Genomic DNA, 11,486 nt, shown 5'->3' with positions numbered 1-11,486 from the left:
TGGTGGGACTCACGTGAATATTAATCAATCAAAAGAGTATATTGAAAAATATGTGTTAAAAAATATATTACTAACATTATTTTTCTCACAAAATGTCAATCCAATCGGTAACTCATTATAAAACATGTATACTTCTAAAATAGTAAAACACTAAGATACTTAACTAATATTTTACTTGTGATATTCTATTTTGCTACGTTATTTCGTGAAGAGTAAAATTGATGATTTTTTATATATTTATATTATTATTTATGTATCTAAGTCAATTTGTTACCATAAACAAACCTGATATACAATTTTTTAAACTTTTATTACAAATTTATATCCTAATTCAACGATTTAACTCTCTTAATTTAATTATATAAAAAAATTTAAGTTTTTTTTTTACATACTCGTAACTTAATTTTTTATAAAATGCCATATTTCGTCCCAGTACCGGTACCATAGGTGGCTCATGTATCTCTTTTTTCTCCCTTTTCACCGTAATAATCTTTTTGTTTTGCTAGCATTTTTACTGTTATCATAAACAAACAATCAACAGAGAGAGAGGAGAGAGAAATTGCGTGAAAAGACCAATTTGACCTTCGACATTCTTCTTCTTCCTCTCTCTCGCTCGATCTCTGCTTCATTCGTTGATCATCGCATTCGTATAATCATCATGAACGAGAAGGCCAACGTTTCTAAGGAGCTCAACGCCAAGCACAAAAAGGTTCCTATTTTTTAATGTTATGATTTGTTTTTCAATGTAAATGCTTATATGTTCATGTATGTCGTTCCTGAATTCACAATTGGCTTCGGATCAATCATCGTTTACTATGCATCAGATTCGATTCAATCATTGTCCGATTCGTGTATTGAGGAATCAAATTTCCATGTTTTCGACTTTTTGTGATCTCTTATGCCAGTATTAGCTGTTTTTCTTTAAATAATAGTAATTGTTTATTATTATCATTAGTATGATTTCTTTTTTGTTTTTCTTCAGTTAATTTGGATTACTTTTTAAATTTGAGGAGAAATTAATCGACGAAGTTTGTTGCAGTAATAATGAAAAGGCATTTGAGGGGGGGATCTTATTCGATTTGAAAATAAAATGTTTATTTACTGCATAAGACCAACACTGCATTTGTTTCTAAAACGTTATACATTTGGATTTTGATGTTTGGTTTATTTTACATTACTCGATTACTTGATCAATTTACATTTGTTTCTAAAATGGTTTTCTAATCATGAATGCATAAATTCATAATTTATGCTTCGGCTATTTATATTTAAGATTCTGATTTATAACAATTTTTTTTAATAATCAAAATATATTGATGGAGTACAAGAGGTACTCCTACCAATAAAAAAGTAACAACATTACAACAAAGAAATAAACTCCCAAGTCTTTTTAGAGGCATCGCAACAAACCTAAACAACCTATAGGATTAACAAGCCAATCTGAAGCCATGGAGGGTAGCTCGGTTGGTGAGCTAAGGGATGTTGTAGGAGTTTCATGCAGGAGGTCCCGGGTTCGATTTTGGAAAACTTACATAATCTAACAAATACTAACATTTGCCTATCAAAAGAAAAAATCCAATCTGAAGAATGAAGATTTAGACTTGAACCCAATCTAGATATAAACCATCCCCATGAGGTGATCTTTATTTGAGCTATTATACCTGAACAATCCGCAACATCACCTTGGAAAATTATCCTGTTCCGCATTAACCACATAGACCAAATGATAGCACACATCACCTTGGAAAATTATCCTGTTCCGCATTAACCACATAGACCAAATGATAGCACACCAAATGAGGTGTCTAACCTTCCTCCGGCGTTTACCCGGAAAGATACTTCCATGATGTAGAAAATCAATGAGAGGGGTATTATGTAGCAGAATATGGTAACCCAACTCGTCATAAATTGCCAACTAGACTATTTGAAAAAGAAGAGAAGACGAGATGATTGCAATTTTTAATTTGGATAGTTTCTTTTTTTGAGTGTGGTTTCATTTGATACTTGCTTGCACTTTTGGCCCCCTTTTCCTTTTTTCTTTTGGTTAAATATTTTCTTTATTATTTACTTTAAATTCTATGCAGGTATTGGAAGGACTTCTTAAATTACCAGAGAATAGGGAGTGTGCTGACTGCAAAGCTAAGTATGTATCTGGCTTAAACTTAATGACACCATTGCTATTTTTCATTCTCATGACAGTAGGAAACCAAGAAAAGAGACACTATTCCGTTTGAGGATATTGGATTATCTTTGTATTAAACATTTTCAAGATTATTTTCTAATTTTATTTCTTGTTTTTCTACGAAAAATTTGATTTGCAGAGGCCCAAGATGGGCTAGTGTCAATCTTGGCATCTTTATTTGCATGCAGTGTTCAGGAATACATCGAAGTCTTGGGGTACACATTTCAAAGGTAATAATGTTATGTTCCTTTGTATGGTAAGTGGTTGAGATCTATGAGAAAGCAAGTCATGAGGGAGAGTTTGTGTGTTATGGTTGTCTCATATGGAAATATAATCTCTCTGAATTCAATTACATTAAGTATGTTGTTTGCATTATGGCTATGTTGCTCCAATTGTATAGCAGAATATTAATTTAAGAGTCTATACTAAATGTTTTGTTTTGAGATTTGAGTTACTGTGTTGTTTTTATGCTCGTGTAACTCACTTGTTAGCTAAATGCTGACATATGGTTTCCAAATGAGCAACATTAATGAATATGCATTCCTTAACTGGTAGTTTGCCTCATGCTTTTTTTGTTACAAGCATGTAGCACTGCTGTGGGGAATCTGTTTGTCAATATATGGTTAGACAGTTATTTCTTTTTTAATGTGGATTTAACGATTGCTAGGGTGTTAATCTACTTGGTTCAAGAAAACTTTCATTATAATTTTTTTCCTTTTCAATTTAAAATCAATTACTAATTCGACGTGGAACTACTGAAAAATACTCCTAGGTCCTTTCTTTTTGAATTTTTGTTATAATAGTTTCAGTATTTATACTTCTATTTTAACTAAAGGCTGCTCTAAATTTCAACTTGTTGCTAGTATAATGTTTTTATTATATGCTTACTTAATAGTTTTTCTGCAGGTTCGCTCTGCTACTTTGGACACCTGGCTTCCAGATCAGGTTGCATTCATTCAATGTAAGGGAATCTTAATGTCCATGACCTTCTGGTAATTGAGTTTTGCTAGTTTATATACTCTTCTCACTGTATTTGAATTTCTGTGCTTTGTTTTAAAAAGCTATGGGAAATGAGAAAGCAAATAGTTACTGGGAAGCAGAATTACCCCCAAATTATGACAGAGTTGGCATTGAAAATTTCATTCGTGCAAAGTATGTTTGTTGATACTTTGAATCAGACTGATTTTTTATTATTTTTATAAATTTAATTTAATCTTTGTACAATTTGAAGTATATATATTTCTTGTTAGGTGCTCCTGGCGATGCTGATTTTTTTTCTTTCATTCACTGCATATATTTAAAGGTATGAAGATAAGAGATGGGTTGCAAAGGACAGTAAGCCCAGATCACCTTCTAGACTGCTAGAAGAGAAAACTGCTTCACAATGGCAAAAGCCTGTGGAAAGAGCTGGGCATAATTATGTTGCTGAGAATACTTTTAACGAAAGGAAGAAATACCAACCATCAAATGCAATTCCTGCTATTAGAATTAGTGTTCCTGCTCCTCCTAAAGGACCTGAGCAGGTCTCTCTATCCCTATATCTCTGTTGATTTTACATATTCTTGTGCTGCTGTGTATGTCATTGTGTAGTTGTACAGTCAGAGTCGAGTCACTAGTATCTTTTTAGCAGTATAATTTTTATAAGGGAAAACACAGAGTTCAATTATCAACCTTGGTGCTATAATAAATAAATCTCTTAACCTGAAATTTTAGGTTGTTACACCTTTACTTTTAAGAAAAGTGTCCCAATAGGGACTTGTGCATCCTAAATTCCCAGTTTTAGATTTTTTGTTACACCAAGGTAACCCTCCATGCAACTGTGAACACTAACCTTTGAGATAACTGAGATGAACTTACGACGTTAACATCTCCCATTATAAGTTTTTCCACATGCACGGGCCAGAGATCGAACTCCTAACCAAATGATACAACGTAGATTATGGAGATTTGATTTGTACTTGTGATGATGGTCTATTAGCCTAGTCTTGTATCTAAATATTTGACTAGCCTAGCCTTATATAAGAAATTAGGATGATTATCTTCATATTTGATTTGACCCTTTCCTTATTTTTAGCGTAGCCTTGTATCTAAATATTTCAATATTCTTTGTGAATGAAGAATGAATTAATTAGAAATACAATTTCCCTAATACTACCTCTGATCCTCATTTGGTATCAAAGTTTATGCTCAATAGGTCTGGTAAAAAGTCATAAAACCCTAATTCTCTTGTCAGTTGCCTACAATTGGTGACCCTATTTCTTGCACGCTGTTTGAGCCAACAACTTTATCGAAGTGTGAGATTCGCACGCCACCTCCCTAAGCTCAGGTGATGTTATTGCAGGTCCCATTTTATTTGTCTGCCATTCCCTGTTTTGACCTAGTTAAGTAAGTGGGAACCCTTATCTCCAGTGCATCACCTCTATTTGCCAATATCTTATCGTTACAATTCTAGTTTCTACATCTCTCTGTTATCTGTGTGCTGTCTAAGATGAGTCAAAACCAAAATCATCACATAGGGAGCTCAGTAAATTAGGAACCTTTTTTAAGAGCCTTTTGTCCTTTGTTTTCTCAGGAAAAATCCCTCTATAATGTCAAAGAAACTAAATGGCGAAAGTTATTTAAAGTGATTGATTGTTGTCAAACATATATTTTTTGGTCAAAGACTCAGATCATTTCACCATAGAAGTCTTCAGAAATTGATAAAGAGTTGTGTGATGATTGGGAGCAAGTAGGCTATCAATTAGTCTATCTTATGTGGGAATCCGTTGAACCTTCCTTGTTGGTTCACTTTCACTCATATTCAATTGTTATGTTTTTTGGTAGAAGGCTAAGATTATCTATTCAAATGATATCAACTGCTTTATGATGTTTTTCATTATATAGCCACTCTAAAGGTGACAAAGGATAGTATCATATCTTATGCTAATAGAGCTCAGTTAGCTATTAACAAGTTTTTTCTTCTTGTGGCTGATAAGGACTCAGAAGATGATTGAGAAACTTGATAGTGTCTGCACGATCTATGAGAATTGTCAAAATATGTTTCTATTTAATATCCTTCAAGTATAGGGATTTAGTTGAATAGGAGTAATAGTAGGGATTTAGTTGAATAAGAGTAATAGTAGGGATTTAGTTGAATAGGAGTAATAGTAGGGATTCAGTTATATAGGAGTACTAGTAGGGATTTAGTTATATATGAGTAATTATAGGGTTTGGTTGTTTAGTAATCTAGTATAAATATATCTGATGTATTACCAATATTTTTCAAGTTTCAATAAATATAATTTTATTCTAATTCTTGACATGGTATCAGAGCATGTTCTGATTTTGTGATTTGTCTTTGTGCTTCACTACCGCTGCCGGCGGCAGCAAATGCCGCCGGCAGCACCACTTTTTTCAGTGTTTCAATTTTTTGGCTTCATACAGTCATTTGTCACCATCAACTCCGGCTGCCTTTCTAGCAACCAGCCACGACGCTACAGCTTCCCTCAAAAGCACCGCTTTCCCTGTGTGTTTTTTTTTTACTTTAAATTCTATGCAGGTATTGGAAGGACTTCTTAAATTACCAGAGAATAGGGAGTGTGCTGACTGCAAAGCTAAGTATGTATCTGGCTTAAACTTAATGACACCATTGCTATTTTTCATTCTCATGACAGTAGGAAACCAAGAAAAGAGACACTATTCCGTTTGAGGATATTGGATTATCTTTGTATTAAACATTTTCAAGATTATTTTCTAATTTTATTTCTTGTTTTTCTACGAAAAATTTGATTTGCAGAGGCCCAAGATGGGCTAGTGTCAATCTTGGCATCTTTATTTGCATGCAGTGTTCAGGAATACATCGAAGTCTTGGGGTACACATTTCAAAGGTAATAATGTTATGTTCCTTTGTATGGTAAGTGGTTGAGATCTATGAGAAAGCAAGTCATGAGGGAGAGTTTGTGTGTTATGGTTGTCTCATATGGAAATATAATCTCTCTGAATTCAATTACATTAAGTATGTTGTTTGCATTATGGCTATGTTGCTCCAATTGTATAGCAGAATATTAATTTAAGAGTCTATACTAAATGTTTTGTTTTGAGATTTGAGTTACTGTGTTGTTTTTATGCTCGTGTAACTCACTTGTTAGCTAAATGCTGACATATGGTTTCCAAATGAGCAACATTAATGAATATGCATTCCTTAACTGGTAGTTTGCCTCATGCTTTTTTTGTTACAAGCATGTAGCACTGCTGTGGGGAATCTGTTTGTCAATATATGGTTAGACAGTTATTTCTTTTTTAATGTGGATTTAACGATTGCTAGGGTGTTAATCTACTTGGTTCAAGAAAACTTTCATTATAATTTTTTTCCTTTTCAATTTAAAATCAATTACTAATTCGACGTGGAACTACTGAAAAATACTCCTAGGTCCTTTCTTTTTGAATTTTTGTTATAATAGTTTCAGTATTTATACTTCTATTTTAACTAAAGGCTGCTCTAAATTTCAACTTGTTGCTAGTATAATGTTTTTATTATATGCTTACTTAATAGTTTTTCTGCAGGTTCGCTCTGCTACTTTGGACACCTGGCTTCCAGATCAGGTTGCATTCATTCAATGTAAGGGAATCTTAATGTCCATGACCTTCTGGTAATTGAGTTTTGCTAGTTTATATACTCTTCTCACTGTATTTGAATTTCTGTGCTTTGTTTTAAAAAGCTATGGGAAATGAGAAAGCAAATAGTTACTGGGAAGCAGAATTACCCCCAAATTATGACAGAGTTGGCATTGAAAATTTCATTCGTGCAAAGTATGTTTGTTGATACTTTGAATCAGACTGATTTTTTATTATTTTTATAAATTTAATTTAATCTTTGTACAATTTGAAGTATATATATTTCTTGTTAGGTGCTCCTGGCGATGCTGATTTTTTTTCTTTCATTCACTGCATATATTTAAAGGTATGAAGATAAGAGATGGGTTGCAAAGGACAGTAAGCCCAGATCACCTTCTAGACTGCTAGAAGAGAAAACTGCTTCACAATGGCAAAAGCCTGTGGAAAGAGCTGGGCATAATTATGTTGCTGAGAATACTTTTAACGAAAGGAAGAAATACCAACCATCAAATGCAATTCCTGCTATTAGAATTAGTGTTCCTGCTCCTCCTAAAGGACCTGAGCAGGTCTCTCTATCCCTATATCTCTGTTGATTTTACATATTCTTGTGCTGCTGTGTATGTCATTGTGTAGTTGTACAGTCAGAGTCGAGTCACTAGTATCTTTTTAGCAGTATAATTTTTATAAGGGAAAACACAGAGTTCAATTATCAACCTTGGTGCTATAATAAATAAATCTCTTAACCTGAAATTTTAGGTTGTTACACCTTTACTTTTAAGAAAAGTGTCCCAATAGGGACTTGTGCATCCTAAATTCCCAGTTTTAGATTTTTTGTTACACCAAGGTAACCCTCCATGCAACTGTGAACACTAACCTTTGAGATAACTGAGATGAACTTACGACGTTAACATCTCCCATTATAAGTTTTTCCACATGCACGGGCCAGAGATCGAACTCCTAACCAAATGATACAACGTAGATTATGGAGATTTGATTTGTACTTGTGATGATGGTCTATTAGCCTAGTCTTGTATCTAAATATTTGACTAGCCTAGCCTTATATAAGAAATTAGGATGATTATCTTCATATTTGATTTGACCCTTTCCTTATTTTTAGCGTAGCCTTGTATCTAAATATTTCAATATTCTTTGTGAATGAAGAATGAATTAATTAGAAATACAATTTCCCTAATACTACCTCTGATCCTCATTTGGTATCAAAGTTTATGCTCAATAGGTCTGGTAAAAAGTCATAAAACCCTAATTCTCTTGTCAGTTGCCTACAATTGGTGACCCTATTTCTTGCACGCTGTTTGAGCCAACAACTTTATCGAAGTGTGAGATTCGCACGCCACCTCCCTAAGCTCAGGTGATGTTATTGCAGGTCCCATTTTATTTGTCTGCCATTCCCTGTTTTGACCTAGTTAAGTAAGTGGGAACCCTTATCTCCAGTGCATCACCTCTATTTGCCAATATCTTATCGTTACAATTCTAGTTTCTACATCTCTCTGTTATCTGTGTGCTGTCTAAGATGAGTCAAAACCAAAATCATCACATAGGGAGCTCAGTAAATTAGGAACCTTTTTTAAGAGCCTTTTGTCCTTTGTTTTCTCAGGAAAAATCCCTCTATAATGTCAAAGAAACTAAATGGCGAAAGTTATTTAAAGTGATTGATTGTTGTCAAACATATATTTTTTGGTCAAAGACTCAGATCATTTCACCATAGAAGTCTTCAGAAATTGATAAAGAGTTGTGTGATGATTGGGAGCAAGTAGGCTATCAATTAGTCTATCTTATGTGGGAATCCGTTGAACCTTCCTTGTTGGTTCACTTTCACTCATATTCAATTGTTATGTTTTTTGGTAGAAGGCTAAGATTATCTATTCAAATGATATCAACTGCTTTATGATGTTTTTCATTATATAGCCACTCTAAAGGTGACAAAGGATAGTATCATATCTTCCTCCCATGACAATCTTGCAGATCTTCTAACTAAAGGGATAAACAGTAGCAACTTTGAAAGAATTGTATTCAAGCTGGGAATGGAGAACACCTATTCACCAGCTTGAGGGGGAGTGTCAAAATATGTTTCTTTTTAATATCCCTCAAGTATAGGGATTTAGTTGAATAGGAGTAATAGTAGGGATTTAGTTGAATAAGAGTAATAGTAGGGATTTAGTTGAATAGGAGTAATAGTAGGGATTCAGTTATATAGGAGTACTAGTAGGGATTTAGTTATATATGAGTAATTATAGGGTTTGGTTGTTTAGTAATCTAGTATAAATATATCTGATGTATTACCAATATTTTTCAAGTTTCAATAAATATAATTTTATTCTAATTCTTGACATGGTATCAGAGCATGTTCTGATTTTGTGATTTGTCTTTGTGCTTCACTACCGCTGCCGGCGGCAGCAAATGCCGCCGGCAGCACCACTTTTTTCAGTGTTTCAATTTTTTGGCTTCATACAGTCATTTGTCACCATCAACTCCGGCTGCCTTTCTAGCAACCAGCCACGACGCTACAGCTTCCCTCAAAAGCACCGCTTTCCCTGTGTGTTTTTTTTTTCCAATGACTTTTTTTTGTTCTTGATATGTCCATTCATCAATCACCTATTTGAAGTTAGTGAATGCAGCGTCATCTTCACCGGTAAACAGGATGCCAACAGATGATTTCATATGCTGCAACAAATCCTGCTTGGCAGCAAGAAGCTCATGGCACTGCTCTTTCAAGGTTTAGGTCACACCAACTGTAGCAAGCAAGCCAATCTCAGAAGCACCTAATATTTCTCCAGATGTTAAGACCACCAGCCACGACGCTACAGCTTCCCTCAAAAGCACCGCTTTCCCTGTGTGTTTTTTTTTTCCAATGACTTTTTTTTGTTCTTGATATGTCCATTCATCAATCACCTATTTGAAGTTAGTGAATGCAGCGTCATCTTCACCGGTAAACAGGATGCCAACAGATGATTTCATATGCTGCAACAAATCCTGCTTGGCAGCAAGAAGCTCATGGCACTGCTCTTTCAAGGTTTAGGTCACACCAACTGTAGCAAGCAAGCCAATCTCAGAAGCACCTAATATTTCTCCGGATGTTAAGACCACTGCATCTTTCTCAATATCAACTCCCACTGGTCGTATATCATTGCCTTGAGTAGGTTTGACCAATATTCTAACCCGTGGAGACTTTTCTTCACCATTGTTGACATTTCAGCATCTTTAACTTGAACAACTGCATCAGTGCCATAAGGTATAGGTTCTTCGATCAGAGCCAGCCCCCACAACAACTGTATCACTTACTGTAAGAATAGACACTCTGACGTCAGCACCCCCATAAGAATCTGTAGTTATTTTATCTGATTTAATTGCTGGCAAAGCAAAGGTTGATTCTGATTATATATGCTTCTTGCCAAAAGCCACGGGTCTTAGGTTAGAAATTATGATAGCTGCAACAGGAGTCCTAGCAGATACAACACTGCCTGTTGCTGGAAACTCCAATAAGGCATTAGCTGACTTCATACTAAGTAGTCGACTGCTCCTCTGGTGACCAGTGCTCTTGGCGACAAAACTAGGGATGCCTGTTCCATCATTGTCGGTCCACATAACAGTGGCACGATGATATTCTGGTCAAAAGGGATCTGTCTTTATGGGCTGTTGAAGTCGAGCTTGCCCTCTCAGATGATGAGGATTTATCCACCCTGCAACCTGACGTATAACAGGGACCACAAAGAGATGAAAGCAAACTGAAGAGCTGACGTAGCTACTTGATTCCAGTTTATGAAATAGAGCCTCTTGAAGCATGATGTCAATTCCACACATGTTGAAAAGCAAGTTCGGATTATCTTTGCTGTAAACAGAAAGAAAACTGTTTTCCCATTCCAGAGTGGTGATGCTTCGAGGAAGACGGTTTTTCATATCCCAAAAGACACTCATCCCAAAAATTGTCTCGGTGTTTGCTGAGGTTTTATGTGCTGGTAAAGATCTTGCAACAGAACAAACAGCTGGCCGAATGGTGAGTTTACTCAGACAACTCCAGCAAACACTACCGCCCGCTACCCTTGCCTCCACTTGGTCATCTTTGCAACCACAACAACAGCTTGCTTTACAATCCATCCTTTCTTCGTAGTTTTCATCTCTTTGCTGCATCGCAGTCCATCATTTCTTCATTGCATCTGGGTTGGCAGTTAGTGTCTTGCATTTTTTAGGAACAAGATTTTTCTGGTTTGGTGGTCTATAATTGTTACCCATTCTTTTTGCCATAAGATGGTTTCCCATCATTCATTCTTGCATGGTGTTTTTATAGCAACATGGCTCCAGTTTTGAGAATGCAGAGTCAATTGTGATTGGAAAGGAAACTTTCTGTAGAACGTGTATATTATTATGAGTGTTCATGGTGCGATTGAGTCTAAAAGGAGGTTAAGCAGTTGTGGTGTTGGAGCTTCACCTACTATTCCTGTCTTTTTGTTCTTACATTATTGCGTGAGAACGCATGCACCTGTCTTCGGCCCCCCTCTGCAGGTCTTTTCATGATGTGATGTACTGGTCGTGCCTTTATCTCCCTGAAGCATGGCGCTCTCTCCTTGAAACATATTCAAGTTTAAATATTTTGAGTCTCCAATATTATTGTTTTGAAGCTTCCAAATGCAACGGAGCTTGCTTTGTTCAATTGCTTGCCATGAATTTCTCTCAGACTGATGATCAATCAGGCTAT

The 11,486-nt window shown here is 35.4% G+C and overlaps 2 protein-coding genes across 4 annotated transcripts in view; both read left to right on the top strand.

The window, feature by feature from the left end:
- The first annotated feature begins 446 nt into the window (after positions 1–446).
- On the top strand, positions 447–5,660 carry LOC101492863 (ADP-ribosylation factor GTPase-activating protein AGD5-like). 2 transcript variants are annotated; one of them, XM_004516390.4, is made up of 6 exons: positions 458–709; positions 2,085–2,143; positions 2,322–2,412; positions 3,089–3,143; positions 3,244–3,334; positions 3,486–5,635. In XM_004516390.4, the coding sequence occupies exons 1-6, from the start codon at positions 659–661 to the stop codon at positions 3,730–3,732; spliced, it is 594 nt and encodes a 197-aa protein (XP_004516447.2). In that variant the 5' UTR covers positions 458–658; the 3' UTR covers positions 3,733–5,635. The 2 variants fall into 2 exon arrangements, with proteins under 2 accessions (XP_073220011.1, XP_004516447.2); XM_073363910.1 differs by lacking the exon at positions 3,244–3,334 and having other exon boundaries at positions 447–709; positions 3,089–3,174; positions 3,486–5,660.
- Positions 5,661–5,717: 57 nt separating this feature from the next.
- LOC140918915 (ADP-ribosylation factor GTPase-activating protein AGD5-like) overlaps positions 5,718–11,486 on the top strand; it is a 14,799-nt gene continuing 9,030 nt past the window's right edge. The window contains exons 1-5 of one of the 2 annotated variants that reach the window (XM_073363905.1): positions 5,718–5,779; positions 5,958–6,048; positions 6,725–6,779; positions 6,880–6,970; positions 7,122–7,341. In XM_073363905.1, coding sequence (XP_073220006.1) covers positions 6,001–6,048; positions 6,725–6,779; positions 6,880–6,970; positions 7,122–7,341 — 414 coding nt within the window. In that variant the 5' untranslated portion in view covers positions 5,718–5,779; positions 5,958–6,000. Of the gene's footprint in view, positions 5,780–5,957; positions 6,049–6,724; positions 6,811–6,879; positions 6,971–7,121; positions 7,342–11,486 lie in introns of both variants that reach the window. The other variant, XM_073363907.1, reaches the window with a different exon arrangement.

Source organism: Cicer arietinum, chromosome 7, assembly GCF_000331145.2.
Source record: "Cicer arietinum cultivar CDC Frontier isolate Library 1 chromosome 7, Cicar.CDCFrontier_v2.0, whole genome shotgun sequence".
Classification (NCBI taxonomy): domain Eukaryota; kingdom Viridiplantae; phylum Streptophyta; class Magnoliopsida; order Fabales; family Fabaceae; genus Cicer; species Cicer arietinum.
Note: the sequence above shows the minus strand (reverse complement) of the source record. Positions and strands in the feature narration are given on the sequence as shown.

Coding starts and splice junctions, on each gene's coding strand:
- LOC101492863 (XM_004516390.4), top strand. CDS start 659: ATGAACGAGAAGGCCAACGTTTCTAAGGAGCTCAACGCCAAGCACAAA. Junction 2,413..3,088: donor TTGGGGTACACATTTCAAAG/GTAATAATGTTA, acceptor GTTTTTCTGCAG/GTTCGCTCTGCTACTTTGGA. Junction 3,144..3,243: donor TCAGGTTGCATTCATTCAAT/GTAAGGGAATCT, acceptor TGTTTTAAAAAG/CTATGGGAAATGAGAAAGCA.